General features: G+C 39.9%; 1 protein-coding gene across 17 annotated transcripts in view; it reads left to right on the top strand.

The window, feature by feature from the left end:
* The window catches only part of PTPRT (protein tyrosine phosphatase receptor type T), a 619,839-nt gene that overhangs the window by 263,704 nt on the left and 334,423 nt on the right, over positions 1 to 21,712 (top strand). For all 17 annotated transcript variants that reach the window (XM_079978848.1, XM_079978862.1, XM_079978850.1 and 14 more), the window contains exon 6: positions 4,020 to 4,194. In XM_079978848.1, the coding sequence (XP_079834974.1) occupies positions 4,020 to 4,194 (175 nt within the window). The remainder of the gene's footprint in view (positions 1 to 4,019; positions 4,195 to 21,712) is intronic.

Consider the following 21,712-nt stretch of genomic DNA (forward strand, 5'->3'; position numbering starts at 1 on the left):
GTTTCTCTGTTCCTTTCAGTGACTGGAGTGATACTCCTCTGAATTCCTTGACAGAGCATTTCCCTTTGTGCAAAACCAGCTGCATGCTTCTACTCAATACCGTATTGTCTCAGATTTGTGCATGGAAAAATTATTTAGCTGAATATGCTGGGAACATTAATCAATTGGGCACATTTATAGAAATTAACTACCCTTGTATAAATGCACCCCCTTTTCCTAATTTAGTCCATTTGCAAAAAAATAATTAAAAAAAAACAGAGTTTGGTAGATTAGAAGCTTGGTTCAAAGGCTGGGAAGACAAAAGAAAAGCAGGACATTAAAAGTTGACAAATGAATAGTGTAGAAGGGGAAGGATGAGTCATGTGGAAAGGAAGACAGGAGTCTTCAAAGACTGAGTTTCTAGTATTCATGGTTGTTGAAAAACATTGAACACACATGTGCAAAATATGTTGAAATTCTGAAGATTGCTATTTGAATGCCCATAAAGTTAAACAAAGTAAATTTTCATTCTTTGCACTACCCTTTCATTATATACTATTTATGAAATGAATAGTATAAAAAGCTATACATTATTTAATTAGCCATAGGCTAATGCTGCATAATTGGCATGACAATAATTTCCAGAAGAACCATGGCTGTTCCTAGACCAGTAGGCACCCAACCCTGTAGTTTTCCAGATGTTTGGTCCACAGCTGTCAGGGAAGAGCCAGAATGCACAGTTTTGTCAGTAGCAGGGGAGGGTTCTGAGCAGGAACTGGCAGAAGAGGAAGACAGGGAACTGATGCACAAAGCAGAGCAGGGGGCGAGGCATAGTCAGGAGGAGCAGGGGGTCAGGGATGGTGAAGAGCCCTACAACCCACCAGAGTTGGTAGGAGGATGTTCAACCTCAGAAAGGGGGGAGGGGGCTTTCACACCAGCACAGGCAAGGAGGGAAATGAAACATAAAGAGCAAAGATGTATCGCGAGGTTTCCATGCCTACTTTGTTGGCGCTGAAATCAAAGGAAGCCAGTCCCCGAATCTGACTCGACAGGTTCGGTTGCGTGATTTTGAATTACAGCTGTTCTTTGTATATATGTAATAAAGAAAAGACTGTAAATATCACACTGCGTGTGTTGGAGTTTTACTGCGAAGAGGGAACACCACCTTTACAACAGCTGGAATTATCTCTGACTATTGGACATGCTGGCTGGGGTTACTGGAGTCCTACAATATCTGGAGAGCCATAGCTTAATTAACCACCCCTGTACTCAACCAAATATCCACTCTCCACATTAGAAGTGTCTTTGTTGCTTTCATTGTTTGTTCATTTCCCCAACGCCTTATTTCTATTGCATTTGTAGCCCATTCAACAGATTCAATACATGGCATGTATGGAAGATTAATCCCTGTCAGATAATAAAACTCTATGTATGGCTCTGATCGCTGTGAACTCACAATTGCACCATATGTTGAAAATGAAACTGGTGTAAATTTTCCTGGAAACGATGGCTCATATCCAACATTGTGTGAGCAAAAAGAAACTTGAATAATGCTTGTTTCCATTCCCCACCCCCCAGCTATCTGCTCTCCCCCAAGCATCCCTGGATGGTCAGTGGGACCTACTGAACATTGTGGCTGTGCTGTATGGGACTGCAGGGGGAAGCTGGAATTGGAAGTGTCATCTGCCCAAGTTTGGGAGAGTCTTTCTTCCCACTGTAGCCAGTACAATGCTACAGTGGTACCTCTGGTTATGAACTTAATTCGTTCCGGAGGTCCGTTCTTAAGCTGAAACCGTTCTTATCCTGAGGAGTGCTTTTTGCTAATGGGGCCTCCCTCTCCAGTGTGCAATTTCCGTTCTCACACTGGGGCAAAGTTCACAACCAGGTGCAGCTTCTTCCTGGTTAGCCTAGCTCGTAACCAGAAGTGTTCATAACCAGAAGCGTTCGTAACCAGAGGTACTACTATATAAGGCTTGGTATGTCCCCTGACCCTCTGGGCAGACTTTTTGAGGAGTCTGGGCAGAAGAAAAAGGGAGAGAACCATAGGTCAAGGTTGTCTTCCACTCATACAGTGTTGGGCACAGCTTAAAAATAAAATGTTGTGCTGTCCGTGCACATCAGGGTTTCCAATTTTTATTTCAACTGTCTTGAGCAATCTTGAGTAAGCAGCCTGTGACAAACATTATCTAAGTTCAGCATCACCACCAGCACCTAGGCAGTCATCTTTGTTTCCTGCAACTGAATCCAGCCCTGAGAGGAGCTCCTCTTTTTCATGTTAGTTTCCAAGATAATTAACATACAACACAAATACTAAGGAACTGTGGGAAGTGTAAGAATTACTGTGAATTTCCTAAAAGGATTTAAAGGCAATAAAGGTTACCACCATTCTTCTATCATTCATAAGGCCATGCAAGGTCACAGGACATAATGGAACAAAATTCAGGCAAGCTTCTGGCTAGAATTTGTGCATATGTACAAACTGAAACTCTTGTTATCTATAGTGTTGTTGTTTTTTTTACTTTACGTAGCAACTTGATTACTGCAATCCTAAAGAAGTTAATTACAAATCATTAACATTACTTATGCCGGATTAAGACTTCAATTAATTCAATCAGAACCACTTTGAAAGTTAGTAGGATGAAGACATTAGAATAAGCAACTGTTATGATCACAGTATTAAATGCATTACATTTATGTGGTTCATCTTAAAAATGTATTGTGAGAAGTTAAAGATGCCTTTCACAACACTGAGCAAATAAGCAGTATCTATGTGAACACATTCCCACTAATCTCACTAAAAATACTAGAAAAAAAGAAGCAGGGAATCTAAAAATAATAATGAATATAAGAAGCATCTTCTCTCTGGAAGCTAGAATTTATGTGCTATTGCTGTTTGTTTGTTTGTTTGTTTGTTTGTTACATTTGTTTGTTGCTTTATCTTGGCCAAGGCAACCCAGAGTGACTTACAACCAACCTACTAATCAACAAGTCCACCCATAGATATATTAAAAACAAGGAGGAGGGATATATTAAAAACATCCCACCCACTTTAAAAAAGGCCACAGATACTTAAAGACCTGGTTATGAGGAAAGTTTTAGTCTGGCGCCTAAATAGAGGCCTGTTTGGGTGTTGCCACCCTCCAGACATGTAGAAGCACCTCAGAGTAATTGGCCACAGGCCCTCCAAATCTCAATCATAAGGTTGTTCAGTTGGCAGCTTTGGCATTCTTAAGAGCTGCTCATGTTAAGAGCTGGTGTGCCCAATGCATATGTACACTTTTGCTTCATAATAGCTGACAATACATGCTTTATGTTTATTACTTTCTCAACTGAAGCTATGGAGGATTCCATGTCTTATCTATTAGCACAGGGCAGATTACCTTATGATCTGGCATGTCCTAAATTATAGGTTCCTGAAAAAGGGGGATTGATTAGCAGGTAATGGAACATTCTGTTGAATTCTGTGCTTTCCTTGCCGGCTACTTTACACATCCCTGCCCAGGAAAAATTAAAGTGTTAAATCAGAAATATTTCCCATTGTATTTGACTGCATTTCATGTGGTCTATTTCCAGACAACCACACAACTATCTGGGAATAACTCCTATAGTGGCACTTCTGAATCAATATGCATAGGTTCCACTGCATGCTATTACAGCCCCTCTTTATGTCAGGAAAGAGGGTGTTAGAGTTCAAATTCAATGTTTTCATGAGCTGATTGAAAGATCCCACTAATGAAGTTGCGGGGGCGGGGGGGGGATAGAAACTATTCTGGTTTTTGTAAACGAACTGTTTGTTGTGGCAGCATTTGTTTATAGTGGCTTTTTGGGGTACAAAACCCTTTAAGACAAGGACTGCATGTTTCAGTAGAACTATTGAGCTTTGCTAATTTCTCAGTAGAAAATGATTTAGGGGACGATTTCCCTGAATTTTGTGTATGAATAAAAAACAATGAAGACTGAATCATAAATGAATTAAATGATCTTCTTGCATGATCATATCATATTTTCTCTCTCCCCCTCCCCTCCGGTTGATTTGACAGCAGTGGAATGGCAGAGACACAGCTTTAATGGTCACCAGAGTCGTCAACCATAGACGTTTTTCTGCTACAGTCAGCGTAGCTGACACTTCTCAGCGCAGCATCAGTAAATACCGATGTGTCATCCGCTCAGATGGTGGATCAGGAGTTTCAAACTATGCAGAATTAATAGTGAAAGGTAAGTGGCAGCTAATGAAGTTTGTGTGTACACATGTGTATTGTCTTCAGTACCTGCGCAGGACACAGAGCTCTGACAGTGGACCAATGAGTCCAATATTAAAACATTTAAGAGGGGGAAAACACCACCCCCCAAGCAAATTTCAGTCCTTGAATTTCTGTCTCATGAACATGAACAGGAAGTACTTGCTGACCATAATTAGAGTACCAGATTTACTTAAGTTACTTTACTTTTTAAAATACATTTTAAATATTGTATTGATCTTTGATTTTTATGGACATCATCCTGGAATCCACGTTTTAGATGAAGGTGCAGTTTAGAAACATGGAGGATAATTTTAGAATTGAAATTTAAAAATATTCCCAACAAATAACAATGGGTATTTATTATTAATGTTACTTATATTTATCAAATATGTGCAGAAAAGAACTCTGAAATATTGTCCAGAGGTAAACTACCACAATGTGAAATCATTCATTCATTTAAAAATATGCATGAGAGAGAGAAAGGGGGGGAGAGAGAGAGAGAGACAGAGAGAGAGAGAGAGAGAGAGAGAGAGAGAGATTGGTGTGGCTTTGAGACACAGACTGAAGTTATGGTACAGCCATCTTCAGATATCTGAAGGGGTGTCATATGGAAGATGAAGGAAGCTTGTTTTCTGCTGCTCCAGAGGGCAGGACCTGAACCAAAGGATTCAAAGTACAAGAAATGAGATTCTGAACATCCCTAAGCATTAGGAAGAACTTTCAGATGGTCAGAGCTGGTCCATAGTGGAATGAACTTCCTTGGAAGGTGGTGAACAGCTGACAGTTTTTAAACAGAGTTTGGATGGCTATCTATCAGGGATTCTTTAACAGTGATTCCTGTATTTCAGAGGGTTGGACTAAATGACCCTTGGGGTCCCTTACAATTCTACATTTCTGCTTGATATTTTGCTCCAGAATGGAAGTTTCCAGGTGCCTGCCCACCTTCCAAATTTCTATCAGCTAGATGGATTTCCGTTGTGTTGTTACTACAACAGATTGACACCCCTACCCCTCTGCAAGTTGTGCTACATTGCTCCCTGTGGTGATTTTATTTTGGTTTTTAGATTAGATAAGGGTACTATTTTGAAGAGATAGGAATCCAATCCTTGACCAAGGTAAAGAATATCACTGCGTTCCCAGATTTCTACTTGGCTGAAGGAGTGTAGGAGCTAAAAGCTATATAGTTACACTACAGCTGTGTGATAAGCCTTAAAGCTGTACATTGTATGTTTAGAAGTGCCTGAATCTATCCATGGAGAAGATGTTGGACAATCCATGTGTAAAAATAAGGAGTACTAGCTTCTGAGTGAAAGTATCTGCAGACATCTGTCCTTAGATAGAGAAGGCAAGAGCTGGTCATTGTTCAGAAACGTTGCTGCAGCTGTAATGCTATAATACAGTGATTCTCAACCTGTGGGTCCCCAGATGTTGTTGGACTACAACTCCCATCATCCCTGAACTCTGTCCTTACTAGCTAGGGTTGATGGGAGTTGTAGTCCAACAACATCTGGGGACCCACAGGTTGAGAACTGCTGCTTTAATGTGAGCTGTAAACAGTGATGAAGTGATGAACACCCAGGAGTCAAGACATTGATAGATTTTATGTTGAAAGTAAACAGATGGGGCGGTGGATAAGCTGTTGTGGTAGACACTGCTGGTTTTTTGGTTCTTGTTTTTTAAAGGGGGGGGTCAAGATAATTAAGTGCAGATCAAGTATTATTTTGCCAAGACTTACTTTTCTTTGTTTCCATCCTCTTATTGATCAGGTAAATTTGTGAGAGCTTGATGTGAGGTTAGTCTAATGAAGTACTGCTGTCCCATTGTAATTGTATGGATCAGTGCTTCTGAAAAGACCTAATTTGGTGAGGGTAATATCAAATTTGTAATGATGTGCTTGCACAGAATTTGAAATGAAAGCAAATTGGAACTGCCTAATCCCAAAGAGCCGCTTATTAAATTGCAGTGATGTGTTTGGATATACATTATATTAGTTTGTAATTGAAGACTAGGTCAACTGACAGTCTCGTCTCTAAATCTGTAGATCAAGGCAAGCTCAATTCACCCAAGTGCACAAAGGCAGAAGGGAAGTAAAATGTTCCTTTTCTTTTGTTGAAGAAAATCCTGCATGAAATACATGGCAATAGATGTGAAAGGGGGGAAATGTGTTCACTTTGGAGAAGATGTAAAACAAGATGGTCACAATTGGGGCAAATTTAACAATAGTGCCAAGAAACTGAAGATATTTTCAAATGTTTTTTGAATTGGGGCAGCAACTTGATTAAAGAAAATTCTATTGATTAATTGTGTGGGTGATATCTAAGGTGACTTACCACTAAAACTGTTGGTGGAATAGAGATGGAGGTAATTTTTGGCAATTCTCCTGCAGTACCTGATACCCTCCTTTATTTTTCTCTCAGAAGGGTTCCTACCCTCTGCAACAGATTAAGACAGGCAGTACATAAGGATCACTGGAAATTGTCTTCTCCCTTTACTACTGATTCCATCAGTGGACAGTCACCATTGAATATCACCTTATAGGTTTTAGTTGATTATTGATCTGAATCTATTGATCTGAATCTATCTATCTATTTCACATATCATAGAAGTGTGCATCACCTTAGAAGAGATATTATTTGTTATGAAAGAGAGAAAAGGGGGTTAAATACTCTCATAGGCAGTTTTATAAGCAATTGTTTCAAAGTATTTTTTTAAGTCTACTGACTAATTAATTCATTTGATGATAAAGTTTTAAAATGATTAATCTAACACTCAGTTAAAGATTGCAACCTTTCTTAAACTTTTATTTAAATGTTAGAATGGAGTCTATATTCCTTTCACTCAAGAATTCCCAAATTGCATGTGGAGTCTCTCTCCCTCTCTCCCCCCTTCTAACTTTCCAGGCACAAATCAATATGCTGGTATTTATCTTTAAAGCCCTCATGGGTTTGGCTTCTGTGTTTCCTAAGGACCATTTCTTTCTCACATACAGATAGGTAGCCGTGTTGGTCTGCCATAGTCAAAACAAAATAAAAAAAATTCCTTCCAGTAGCACCTTAAAGACCAACTAAGTTAGTTCTTGGTATGAGCTTTCGTGTGCATGCACAGGTATCTGAAGAAGTGTGCATGCACACGAAAGCTCATACCAAGAACTAACTTAGTTGGTCTTTAAGGTGCTACTGGAAGGAATTTTTTTATTTTGTTCCTTCTCACATGTTTGATAATTATCTAAGGAAATTCCCCTGATCCTTCAATCTGGTGAGACACAGCTGACTACTATCAGGGCTGCCCATTTTCTGTAGCAGTGGAATACTTTGGCAAGCAAGGTATGATAAGCCCTGCCATTGAATGCTTTAGGAAGCTGGTAGAGACATGACATGACTCTTTAGAAAGACCTTCAGCTTCTTTTTTCGTTGGCATTCTGTTTTGCTTTGTTTTGGGTTTCTTATGTAAATATTGTTGAATTTTTACGATTATGTTCAATTTGGGGATTATTATGTATTTTAAATGCATAATGAAGTGTTGCTTTGTTAACTACCTTGTTTGTTGGATTGTGTGCTTTCTTTAAAAATGGAATAGGCAAGATATAATTGTTTGAAAAAGCATAACATTTTAAAACACATGAAATCTGGGCTGCGTGTACACTACACCTGTAAAACACATTTGGAGCACATTCTTTCCCTCAAATAATTCTGGCCATTATGGTTTACCCCTCACAGGCTTAAAATTCCCAGTAACCCGTAACAAAACAAAGTCATAAAATGACTTTGTTAGTTGTTCAAGGCATACTACTAAATAAGTGTTTATTCTGTGATGAAACAATATTTAAATAACATTTTTATAAGGACTTTAAAAAATGCAAATTAATACAGGACAGGACAAATTTATGCAAATTTGACATTGACTGGAAATAGACACTGATCCATTTATCACTACTTATATGATCCCCCCAATTGAAAATAAGGATGCTAGTTAGATAGATTTTGCTTCATGAGTACTGTCAAACCTTGGCTCCTGAATGCCTCCATTACTGTACATTTTGGCTCCCAAACGCCGAAAATCCGGAAGTAAGTGTTCTGGTTTTCAAACGTTTCTCAGAAGCCGATCATCCAGTGTGGCTTCCGCTTGAGTGCAGGAAGCTCCTGCAGCCAATCAAAAGCCACGCTTCGGCTGTCAAACATTTCAGAAGCCAAACAGGCTTCCAGAACGGATTACGTTCGACAACCAAGGTTGGACTATAATAATAATAATAATAATAATAATAATAATGGCCCTCCACATTTTCATGAATCCTTTTGTACCAGCATTGCTTTCCCCACAGGTTAAGCAACAGTAATGAAAGTTTATCCCCCAGGGTTGAGTGCTATAGTATTATATTTTCAGCTTCAAGAAATGTGACTCAGCTAGTTGAATATGAATGTATGGTTTGCTATGAGAAGCAAATTGTGGATTTGATGTGCTGTGCAATGAGGTTGCTCCATTCCACCTCTGTGTGTGCACATGTGTGTGTGTTTAAGCTTCCATAAAGGATATTCTGTTCCTAAAATAATTCACACATCTAAGGACAGCTCTGCTGTTATTTGGGGAAGGGTGAGCTGTTCCTTTATGTCTGCTTTTATTTGGTCATTGCAGTGAAGTGCTACATCATAGAATCATATAATTGTAGTATTGTAGTCCAACCCCCTCCAATGCAGGTATCCTGCCCACAGCTGTTCTGTGTGGGCTTGAACCACCAATCTTCTGGTTATCAGCCAGACACACTGCCCCACTGTGCCACAGACTGTTGCAGTCCAGTGCTGGGATTGACCTTGAAATAATAGGGAAAAGGAAGAAGGGAGCAGAACATAATTTTATTTTACTCATTCACTTCAATTTGTGTCACACCAGATTCTGAAAGTTCAAGGTGAATTTACACGTCTTTTGAAAAAAAGTAGGGCAATAATTTGTGTCTCAACTGATTATTCCTGTTCATTTATAGCACTCTTTAGCCAAAAGACTCCCAAAGCAGATTCATATACTATTAATTAGAATGAAGTGGCTACATTTTTCAGGAGGAAGGCTGCATAGACAGTAAGTCATCCATTCAAAGGCCATGTATTAGTGGCCATGTACCCACATGTATAGACGACACATGTAGACTATGTGCACACACACCACACATGCAGCACAAATAGTAACCAGACAAGCTTCTAGGAATGGGAGAGAAATCTGATTCAATTCTCATTTATAGGTGAACCTAGTTCATTTATAGTTTCTGAAACAATATCCAAACTGGAACATAGCCATTTCCTGATCAGATCCAAAGATAAAGCTGCAGGGGCTGGCAGGCTACTCTCTGTGCATATACTAGCATAATTGTGTATAAAAGTTGTATATTAGGAGAAATGTGTATGAATCTCCATGCAGACCTTTCTGTAAAACAAAACAAAAAACCAACCCTCAGATATTTTTGCAGACACTGTTGAAAACTGAAATTGACAGATTTTTTTTCTTATTTAGAATGTGGTTTTCCTTAATCTAAACTAATGAATAGGTAACAATGAGAGTTGGATCTAATGGTAGTAATCCTGTTCCCATGAGTTCCCATGTGCTTAATTATAAATAGTTTGTACGAATGTTGCAGACGAAACCATTGCTTTCTGGACATGAATAAGATGCACTTCACTGAGAAGGGTGAGCACATTCAATTTCTGTCACATCTTGAGAATATTCTGAGCACTTAATCTCTCCCCTTCCCCCATGAAAACTTTGACATTTCTCTTTTTGAATTCCATTGTTAGTATATGCCCTGTTCTACAGGGTTATTGTTTTTTAACTATTGATTCTGATTTTTTCTTTCTTTGCTCATCCATCCTCAACTAACAACAGCAATCAATTCGCTATTCATCTTCTCAGCGTTTGGATTACGCATCCTGAGCGTGGGGGAAAGATGCCCACAGTTTCAAATAGTGCAAATCACCTTTTGTAAAGCCATTAAGGAGACATTCTTTTGTTTTTTTAAGACAAAAATCCCCAAGGATAATTTGATACTGTGTTTAGACTTCTTTAGCTGCAGCTGGCAGCTCAGAGATTCAGCCAGGTCTCCTTGGTAGCATATCTTCCATTTACACAGTGCAATCACTTAATTTTGAGTTTCAAACAGGAGCCAACAAATGTGCTAACTTTAATTTGTATGTAGTCAAAGGTGGTAGTAGTGGGCTATCCTTCAGTAGGAAACGTTTTATGTAAAACAGGTAAAGTGGAAGTGCATTGGCTATTCAGTGAGCCCTACAGACCCCTTCTGCACAAGGGAAGCAAACAAATTATAGGCAACTCTTCATTTGTGTGGAGGTTGTATTCCGGGTCATCACATGCACCAGTGAAGTGCACATAAGCCTACCCTGCCCCATTACACCCTTGTTACACCCCCTTTCGATGCTAGAAATGGCATGTGCATCAGCGGTCACCTGCCAATCAAACATACAGGTTGCTTGCCTGTATGTTTCATTTATGAATACCAGTATTATAAAAGGTAAAGCTAAAGGGAGCCCTGACCATTAGGTCCAGTCGCGGACGACTCTGGGGTTGCGGCACTCATCTTGCTTTACTGGCCAAGGGAGCCAGCATACAGCTTCCGGGTCATGTGGCTGGCATGTTTAAGCTGCTTCTGGCGAACCAGAGCAGCAAACGGAAATGCTGTTTACCTTCCTGCCAGAGTGGTACCTGTTTATCTACTTGCACTTTGATGTGCTTTCGAACTGCTAGGTTGGCAGGAGCAGGGACTGAGCAACGGGAACTCACCCTGTCATGGGGATTCAAACCACCAACCTTCTGATCGGCAAGCCCTAGGCTCTGTCGTTGAAACCCACAGTGCTATCCATGTCCCTGCGGTATTATAAGTCACTATAAAGGCAGAGCAATCCTATGGCAGAACAATCACCACCCTCCTGGGCTAGAGCCATCCAAGATGGAGGGGTTGCATCTTACATTTACCTTTATCTCTTTTTTTGTCCTTGGCTTTTCTTTTTTATTCCACCTCCCAATGGTTTCAGAGGGCAAAGGAACCTGCCTTATCCTGAGTCAGAACATTGGACCATCTTGCTCAGTACAGTGGTACCTTGGTACTTGAACGGCTTGGCTTCCAAACAAATTGGTTTCCCAAGACCGCAAACCCAGAAGTGTTCTTGTTTGCATATGTTTTTCGGAAGCCGAACATCCGATGTGCTTTACGCCGCTTCTGATTGAGTGCTGGAAGCTCCTGCAGCCAATCAGAAGCCACGTCTTGGTTTTTGAACCGTTTCGGGAGTCGGACTCCCGGAACGGATTAAGTTCGAGAACCAAGGTACCACTGTATTTTCAGCACTGACCAACAGCAGTAGTACAGGGTTTTAGATGGGAGTCTTTCCCAGCCTTACTTGGAGAGACTTGGGACCTCCTGCATGCAAAGTAGTTGCTCTACAACTGAGCTATGGCTCTTCCAGAATTAAGTAGAAGATTAATTAAACCAGCTTCATGGTTTAATGGCTTCCCTTCCTTTTAGACAATATATTACAGAAACTAAAAGGCTTTGGATCCTGCGGTTCCAATGACTTTTTAAATTTGCCCCCTTTCATCCTCTGCTGCTCTGATGGCAGAGCTGCAATGGGGCAGATCTTTCTGCCTCTGTAACTAGGCAGGCCTCTTTTGGTAGATCTCCTCCTCCATCTTTGAACTCTCAGCATCCAGCAGCTCCTCAGCTATCCTCTCCAGGAGCTTAGGATTTCTCTACCTAAGAGAGCTTCTAACAGCTGTGCTAAGAAAGATATAGGTGGTAAATTGCTCAGCCTTCATTCAGTAATGTTGATGGTTCTTCTGCAAAGGTTTGGTATTGATACAACATACAAGCAGAGTTCAACGCATGAAATGTAAGGGCAGCCTGTTGATCCAAGAAAGGTGTAAATGAGTTGCATAGAAATTTTAAATATACCTAATTGCCCAGAGCCGAACAAAAATCTAGACTTTCATCTTCACTGGCAGCGTTCAACAGTGGAAGTAGAATGGAGCTTGATTATGCTCAGTTGTACTTTTTATTTCAATTGAGCTATTCACCCTAAGCCATTTTCCCCCTTCTCCACTCTTTTAATGCTGCAAATGAGGTTGTAAAGGCTTGTTTAAAGTAAAGTGCTTGGGATTTTTGGAAGCCAAACTATTACTTAGAGCTGCCTCTGACAACAGTCATGTATCTGATGAGAACAAGTCAAGCCGTTTTCCACATTGATTTTTAAATGCACAGTTGTGCCCTTCTGAGCCATACCCATGTCAAAAAATTAATCAAAAGAATGTGTTCCATGGAAAAATTGTGAAGAGTAGTTCACGTAGTGAAAGAATCAAAATCTACTCTAGTTGCTACTGTACATTGGTATGTGTGGCTATCACTTTTTCCTCATCTTCTACCAGGACTGATGAGCTCGGTATTGCATCATTATTCCCTTGCCTGACAGATTAAAGCAACAACCGAGATGAGTATATGGAGAAGATTAATTTAGGAATTAGCATAAATTGACTTGGCTTTGTGAGCAGGTGATAGAGGTTTTTAAATGACTATGCAGCAGCATAATTTTGAAACATGCCCGTTTGAATTTTACCCAGGAACATGAAAGTGATAATTTGAATGAAAGGCTCACTATTGGATAAAAGTAACATGCCCTCGACTATCATTTTGGTCATCATAGACCAAAAAAATAAAATAAAATGCAAATTTTATTCAGGAACTTATTCAGGAACTTAGGTTATCACATCTGTAGCCCTTTGGATCTTGATAGATTTCATGCCGGTAATTGATGATGGATAGAAATATGTTGCCCATTATGATTTTAGGGAAGAAAGCCCCTTGTAAGGGGAATAGGGGTAGAAACATGGCCACATCTTAAAATCTTAATGTGAAGATAGGCCTTCAGGTTTTGCATGAAATACAAGCATCTGTTTCAGCATATTTGTGCATGTAAAGGTAAAGTTAAAGGGACCCCTGACCATTAGGTCCAGTTGTGGCCGACTCTGGGGTTGCGGCACTCATCTTGCTTTATTGGCCGAGGGAGCCGGCGTACAGTTTCCAGGTCATGTGGCCAGCATGACTAAGCTGCTTCTGGTGAACCAGAGCAGCACATGGAAACACCGTTTACCTTCCTGCCAGAGCGGTACCTATTTATCTACTTGCACTTTGACGTGCTTTTGAACTGCTAGGTTGGCAGGAGCAGGGACCGAGCAACAGGAGCTCACCCCATCGCGGGGATTCGAACCACTGACCTTCTGATCAGCAAGTCCTAGGCTCTGTGGTTTAACCCACAGCGCCACCAAAAAGCTGCTTTTCATAGCCCACCAACCCTCTGCCAAAATCTGGCACCTCTTCTTACCTTAGAAGAAGACATCCTCTGGCATGGCACCCCTTGCACTAAGAATTTAGGGTTCAGTAAACAGGAAGTAGTGCTTGTAGGAAGGTCTTAGGGCTCAAGAAGAGCATGGCATGACACCCTATAATAATCTTTATTGCGGTCCAACGACCCATAACATGGATTCAGAATAAAATACAGATTCATACAGACAACCCCCAGGGAAGGGAGACCGAAACCTTATCTGTTTTGTCATGGTATGTTGATCTTTGATTCATATGACTACTGAAAGAAACTTTGCCACGACCACTGTGATATCATTGGACTTGTCGTCCAGAAGATATTTGGTATAGTAGACTTCAGTTTGACCCGGCCGATTTGCCAATAGTAGTTTACTCAATAGTTCCCTAGCTTGATCATATTGTCCACAATGCATTAAAATATGCCTCATGCAGTCAACGTCCTGAGAGCATACACAGATCCTATTTTGAAAAAGGATACCTCTCAGTCTGCCGTTTAACACTTCTGATGGGAATACATTTAATCTGGCTTTGGTGAAAAGACGCTGATATGTTGGTACAGACAAATTTCTAAGATATGCAGGTGTCTGAAAATCGAACCCATAGTGAATTCCTACTGCTAAGGGGCCACAGATAACATGAAATTGAGATTGGAGATCACTATGTGATATGTCCCAGAGCCTTTGCCTCAGAGATTTAAGGGCGGCATCATAGCCCAGATGTTACAGTAGAGAAGGTGGCATACCAATCAAAGTGGCTTTTCTAACCATAATTTTCATCCATGAGCTGGTAAACTCCACATTGTTTAGGTATGGAAGTAACCCCTTCCCTAGGCCAAAGACTGAGATCTTGAGCCAGTATCTCAGGGCAACCCACCATGCTTTAGTTGACAGAGGACATTCACCTGTTTCTAAAAATAGTATTGCATTTGGAACTTGTAGGAGGGACCGGAGAAACTTTGCCTGGAAGCCATCAAACCTGGAGAATGAGCCATTGAACCAGATGTTTGAGGCACAGAGGAGTAGAGCGATAGATTTTGCATTAAATACCTTAATGGCTGATGGAACATAATGGCCTCCCCTTGTCTAAAAGAATAGAAGTATAGCCAGTTTGCTTACCTCCATCTTTTGACAGGCAGTCTGCCAGTGATGTTTCCAGGACTTGGAATGATGGAATAGAAGCCCTAGGTACCAGAAGAATTTGGTCTGCTCTAGTTTGTGACCATCCAGTACCCATTTACTCGGGGAGAATCTCTTCTCAAACACCAGGACTTTTGATTTTTCATAACTGATGAATAACTCATTACCAGAGCAGTAGTCTGAGAATTTCACGACACCCTAGCAAGAAGACCTTAAGGTTGAGGAAACAGGAAGGGTGCTCCTTTTAGCACAGATGCCCTGCCAGAGGCAGAAGAGAAACTTTTCTAAGGTAAGAATAGGGCTTTGCTTTGCATTTTTCAATCCCATGGCAGCACTGCCAAGGGGAAGAAAAAGGCTGTTGAAAACCCATTCCCTCCCAATTAGCAAAAGAGAGGGGTCTCTCTGAATATGTGTCTGTCTGATTGTGTGGCAAGTGTACATATGTGAGTGTGTGCTGTATATGTGGCTAGTGCATGGTATATATGTTTTGTATGTGTGGTTTTCATGTCATATGCAGTGTGTGTGTGTACGTTAGCCATTTTGGCTACACATCACTGGCAAGTAGCTCTTAGTTAAAGAATGAGATACAATATGGAACACTTCCCTTAAGAATCTTCAGGAATTTTTACAGGTATTAGCCTAACAGGAGCCTCTACAAAACGAAGCTGCAAGAGACATATTTAATGCTGGTAACCAGAACAACTTGACTGTCTGTCCCTGTCTGCCCATGGACCACCTGTCCCCCCACCCTCTTTCCTTCTGCATCCTCTTTGGGACCTGTCCTTAGTCTGTCTGTCTTGAATGGATGAATTCCTTTTCGGAGGCTTCCCTGGTTATTTGTCTCATGTTCTTTGCCTGTACTGCAGACCTCATTCTGTCCTTGATCTTCTGATATTGAAAGCCATTTAGAGCAGTAAATATTCTGCAACAAATTAGTTTAGAGCCATGCACTCATAGTATAGGATAGACGAAGGGAGGAAAACCTTTATGTGATCTGACAGATGAAGGGGGGAACCTTCATGGGATATGACATTGCTATCACTAGTTGTGTTACTAGCAAAATGTCTGGGGAACAAATTGGGCTTTATGCAGATAAGTATTATAGTAGTTAACACTGATGGGAGAAGCTTACAGAGCAGGGCACAGTAAACTGGTGTGTCCTAATAGAGTTAAGGTTTCTTGCACTTGCCCTGTCTATCCCTTTGCCTTTTCTTTGGGCAGATTATAACCTTGTTTGTTTTCAATGTATTTTCTAGTAAGTCTGCCGCAGGAAGTGTGTGTGTATGCATTTGAAACAGATGCAAATAGCAGAAAATTCTTGGGTTATCTATCCTTACATCCCATAAATCAGACTTAGTGTGTGCTTTACTGCCCTATTTGGTAGCCTGAAGCTAGTATTGAATTGCACAACAGTACACAATATGCAAATTGTTTGTTCCTCAGCAGGCCTGCATTGCTTTTTTCTGTTTTCTTTTTTTCCCCCATAACAGCAGATATAAACTTTTTGTAATACCTCTCTGATCTCCTTTCCCCTTTGAATTTTGAAGAAACTCTTGGAAGCTGCTAGCCACATTATTTAGAAGTAATTTATCATATAAATATGATGATTAATCCAAAGTTTTGGTGAACTGGTGTCTCTTTACAGACAGTAGGTCATATACAATACAATTTTCTATGCTGTTGAAGGCAGATTCCAAGAATGTTAGTGTGTACTTTTCCCATCCCTGTAAGACATGTGATTATCTCATTGCACCTGGTTTCCAATTGCTCTTTATGTTTGACACTTTATCATGTATGTATGTATGTATGTATGTATCTATATCTATCATCTATCTATATCTATCTATCTATCTATCTATCTATCTATCATCTATCATCTATCATCTATCTATCATCTATCTGTCATCTATCTCTACCTACCTGTCTACAGTATCTATGTCTGTAAACCCCCAAAGACAATAGAAATGTAGGTTAGCAATAGAACTGTTTCATTGAACACTGCCATCCATCATTCTGCAAGGACTTCACTTTATATATACATGTCCTTGTGTAGATCTGTTTTCCCACCAGTTGTCTATAACCCTCAACACATGTTTGCAAAAAAACCCCACACCCTTTGCTCATCAACAGCTCTCAAAGTTCCAATAAGTGGAAAACTAGGCATTCGATTTAAGTGTTTGGTGAGAGAGAAAGATAACAGGGTAATGAATAACAGAAACAAAACCCTGTTGTCAAGAAGAAAGATTATTCAGGATCTATGGACTAGGTTAATAGAGGTCTAGTAAGGTCTAGCTTAGTGGTAGAGCACCTGCTTTTTATTGGGGAGACCCCTCGTTCAATCCTCAGCATCTCCAGGTAGGACTGGGAATGCCTCCTGCTCAATGTCCTGTAAAGCTGCTGTCCGTCAGTGTGGATAATACTGAGATAGATGAAGCAATGGGCTGACTCAATATAAAATAGCTTCCTCTGTTACTATGAGTTGTAACCTTGAAGAGTATTAGGAGAGCTGGTGCAGCATAATAGCCAATTGACTAAGTTGTGGATCCTGAATTATTCATTTTTAATTGTGTTTCTGCTATGGACTCGCTAGGCACTCTTTGGCAAGCTGCTCTCTCCCAGTTTCAGCCCCCTTCTCCTCTGGGAGATAATATTACTAATTATAAGGTTATTATAAGGATTGCATCCAGATAATGCATTTGAAGAGCTATGAGCACTTACGTGCAAGTGCTGTACAAAGTGCTTATTAATTGTTTTTCTCCCGCTGCGAGTCTTGGTGGAAACATAGTGGAACATGGGAACAGTGAATGAAGATTAGCCACATATTATGAAATAGACAGGAAAATTATTCTCTGACAGTGGGGTGAGGAGGTGCAGCTACCGCCACACACATCAGAGAGACATCATGAGCATGGTTTCTGAGTAAATGTTTAGTGGAGTGCAGCCAGTGGCTGTGTTCAAAGCATTATTTTTAGGAAGCAATTGATTCAATAAAAATCTGTGGGATCCTATTCCAGGAAAATAGGTTTGGATCTAGGCCAAGAAGAATGATTTCCCCAACCCTGTTTTAAAAGTAGCTCCTTTTAAAATGGAATTGCTGTGATGGAATGTAGTAGAAGGACGGTGAGCAGAGGTTTTGACTGTGTCTAAATTTAGGACCCAGGTGGTGCTGTGGGTTAAACCACTGAGCCTAGGACTTGCCTATTGGAAGGTCGGCGGTTCGAATCCCCACGACGGGGTGAGCTCCCATTGCTCGGTCCCTGCTCCTGCCAACCTAGCAGTTCGAAAGCATGTCAAAGTGCAAGTAGATAAATAGGTACCGCTCTGGCAGGAAGGTAAATGGTGTTTCCGTGCACTGCTCTGGTTCACCAGAAGCAGCTTAGTCATGCTGGCCGCATGACCCGGAAGCTGTACGCCAGCTCCTTCGGCCAATAAAGCGAGATGAGCGCCACAACCCCAGAGTCGGCCACGACTGGACTTAATGGTCAGGGGTCCCTTTACCTTTACCTAAAGTTTAGGAAAGACTCCTGCCTGAAACCCTGGAGTCTGCCAGTCAGTGAAGACATTATTGAGCTAGCTAGCCAATAGTGGGAATCAGTTTTGATGCGAAACAGCTTCCCATCTTCTTCTAAAAGTCATAGGACTACTTTGGCTACATGTGGAAATGTCACAAAAGAAAGACCAAACTGGTAACCTTGAGTCTGACTTTTCTTTCTCTACCCCAAAGCTATAACTTCTATAATTAACTTTCATCACTTTTCTCTGGCTTTTCAGCATATGACATGGATGAGTACCTATTCTGAGACACTCCATAGAAATAGGGACACAAGGAGAGAAGTATATGAGGCAGTAAGCTTTGCATATTCCTCAGATTTCCTTGATTTGAGTAGCTTTACTATAAAGTGTTCAGGAATTAATGGAGTTGTGGAGGGGAGCATAGTCACAATGCAATGTACTGTGACAGGGTTGTGGGATTTGGGGCTGTCTGGCTTCCTCACTCCCACCAGCTTTCAGGCCTAATTTATATGCGACAGAAGCCATGAATGAAGAATTTATGTCCCCATGTGCCCACACCAGGTTTAAATGCACTTAACGTGTGTGCATGCTAGGGACGGATGAATCTGTTCATTTCTCCTTTCTCTAAGTTTCTCATTCCAATATTAACTTCAGTACTCCACATTTCCACATTGGTTTTCTTTCTTCTTCTTCTTTTTGAATGTCCTCATTAAAATTCATTAGCATTCAGTGTGGATTTTCCTCATATGCACATTTCTACAAGCAACCCCCCCAAAATGCATTTTTTGTATATTATTTTCATTAATCTATGCATTTTGCGGGGGACAAACAGTTGCTAACATAAGCATTTCTGTACACATTACTTGGCTGAATAACTGCATTGCAAAATCCAGAGCAGTGTGAATTTTGAAATTGGATTTATTATGCAGGTTTGTCTTTAAATGCAAACTGAACTACAATTCTCTCTCCTCTCCCCTCTATTCCTTTTTTTTTTGCAAAAAAATTATTAGTTTTTACAATATCAGTGACAAACAAAAACATAAAAGAAACAAAACATAACAGACATAAATCATAACCTTATTGAAAATAACAGTTATTTTCTTTGTAAAACGACTTCCTCGTTTCCCCTTAGTTGAATTTCATTGCATATCCTTATAACAGTTTTCCAAATCCCAATTTTAATAACCTTTAAATTAAACATTAACATCTTTAAATCTTCTCCTTCTTGTATTAAACATATTATTTTATCAGTTAACATAGATACAATCCTAAGCCCTTTAAATATCTGGACGCTATTTCCAGTTATTTTAGCTTAACAAATTTAACTAAATAATCATTAAATTTCTTCCATTCTTCGTGATGTTCCTCCTCCTTCTGGTCGCGGACTCTTCCAGTTAGATCGGCTAGCTCCATACAATCCATCATCTTCATCTGCCATTCTTCTACTGTTGGTAATTCTTGAGTTTTCCACTTTTTAGCTAACAAAATACGAGCCACAGTTGTGGCATACAAAAATAGATTAACATCTTTCTTGGGCAATTCCGAACCTGTTATTCCAAGAAGAAAGGCCTCTGGTTTCTTTATAAATGTATATTTCAACATTTTTATTCAATTCATTATAAATCTTTTCCCAGAAGTCTTTCACCTTGGAGCAGGTCCACCACATATGAAAGAATGTTCCTTCCTTTTCTTTACATTTCCAATATGTATTATCACAATTATGATACATCTTTGCAAATTTTACAGGTGTCAAATACCATCTATACATCATTTTCATAATATTTTCCTTTAACAAAGTACATGCGATGAACTTCACCCATTTCTTCCACAATCTTTCCCAGTCCTCAAACATTATGTTATGTCCTAAATCTCTTGCCCAGTCTATCATCACCGATTTAACTTGTTCATCTTTCGTATGCCAGTCCAGCAAAAGCTTGTACATTTTAGATATGTTTTTACCTTCAGTATCTAACAACTCCATCTCCAACTTAGATTTTTCCAAGGCAAAACCATTTTTCTTATCCAGTTTATACAATTCGTTAATCTGGTGGTAATGTAGCCAATTTAGCTTATCTTTAATTTGCTCAAATGGTCTTAATTTATAGCCTTCCTCTTCCTCTATTAATAAGTCATAATATCTCAACCATTTGGTATCCATATTTAATTTTTTCTGGGCCTTTGCCTCCATTGGTGAAAGCCATCTGGGCTTCTTTCTTTCTAAAAGGTCTTTGTATTTTATCCAAACATTATACAACGATTTCCTAATTATATGATTTTTAAATGCTTTATGGGCTTTTACTTTATCATACCACGAATATGCATGCCAACCAAACACATTATCAAATCCCTCCAAATCTAGTAAATGTGTATCTTCTAATTTCATCCATTCTTTAATCCAACAAAGTGTGGCAGCTTCAAAATAGATTTTTAAGTCTGGCAGAGAGAATCCCCCTCCTTCTTTGGAATCCGTAAGTAATTTGTATTTAATTCTGGGTTTCCTCCCCTGCCAGATAAATCTAGAAAGAGCTTTTTGCCATTCTTTAAAACATTTCACATTGTCTATAATTGGGAGGGCTTGAAACAAAAAAAGCATCTTTGGCAGCACATTCATCTTAATCACAGAAATCCGGCCCATTAATGACAATTTTAAGTTAGACCACACCTCTAAATCTCTTTTAATTTCATTCCATATTTTCTCATAGTTATCCTTATACAAATTCAATTTTTCCCCAGACAGGTTCACCCCCAGATATTTGACTTTTTTCACAAAATCTAGGCCCGTTTTTTCTTGTAATATTTTCCTTTCTTCATTATCCAGATTTTTCTCTATTACTTTGGTCTTGCTCTTCTTTAATTTAAATCCTGCTACCTGACCAAACTCATATATTAGCTCCAGTGCTTTAACTGCACTGGAGTCTGGATCTTGTAATGTCAGAACTAAATCTTCAGCAAAGGCTTTTAATTTGTATTGTTTCGATCCTACTGTAATACCTTTAACTTGTTCATCTTTTCTAATCATACTTAGCAAGACCTCCAGAACTGAGATAAACAGCAGAGGGGACAGTGGACACCCTTGCCTGGTTCCCTTCTCAATTCTAATTTCCTCTGAAACCACATTATTTACAATAATTTTAGCTTTTTGTTCTCGATAGATCGCTTTAATACCATTTATAAAATCATGACCAATCCCCATACTCTCTAAGTTATCTCCCCTCTATTCCTAGTGCCAGCACACTGGATGTTCCCCATAGCTTAAGGCTGTATGTGGGCCCACGATAACTATCAGAGAACTAGAGTCAAGGAACAGCCATTGTACTCAAGTATGGGCTGTTTTTCATCTGGCTCTTCTTTCTGCTCAGTTTTTAGCAGGTTCTTGAAGCATTGCAAAGCCTGTTTCAAGACTATGGTGGGCAAAAGCAATTCTGTTGTACCACCATAACAAGCCAGCCTGAAAAGCAGTCCTCTACTATGGAGGCTAA

Source organism: Podarcis cretensis (assembly GCF_951804945.1).
Source record: "Podarcis cretensis genome assembly, chromosome: 6".
Taxonomy (NCBI): domain Eukaryota; kingdom Metazoa; phylum Chordata; class Lepidosauria; order Squamata; family Lacertidae; genus Podarcis; species Podarcis cretensis.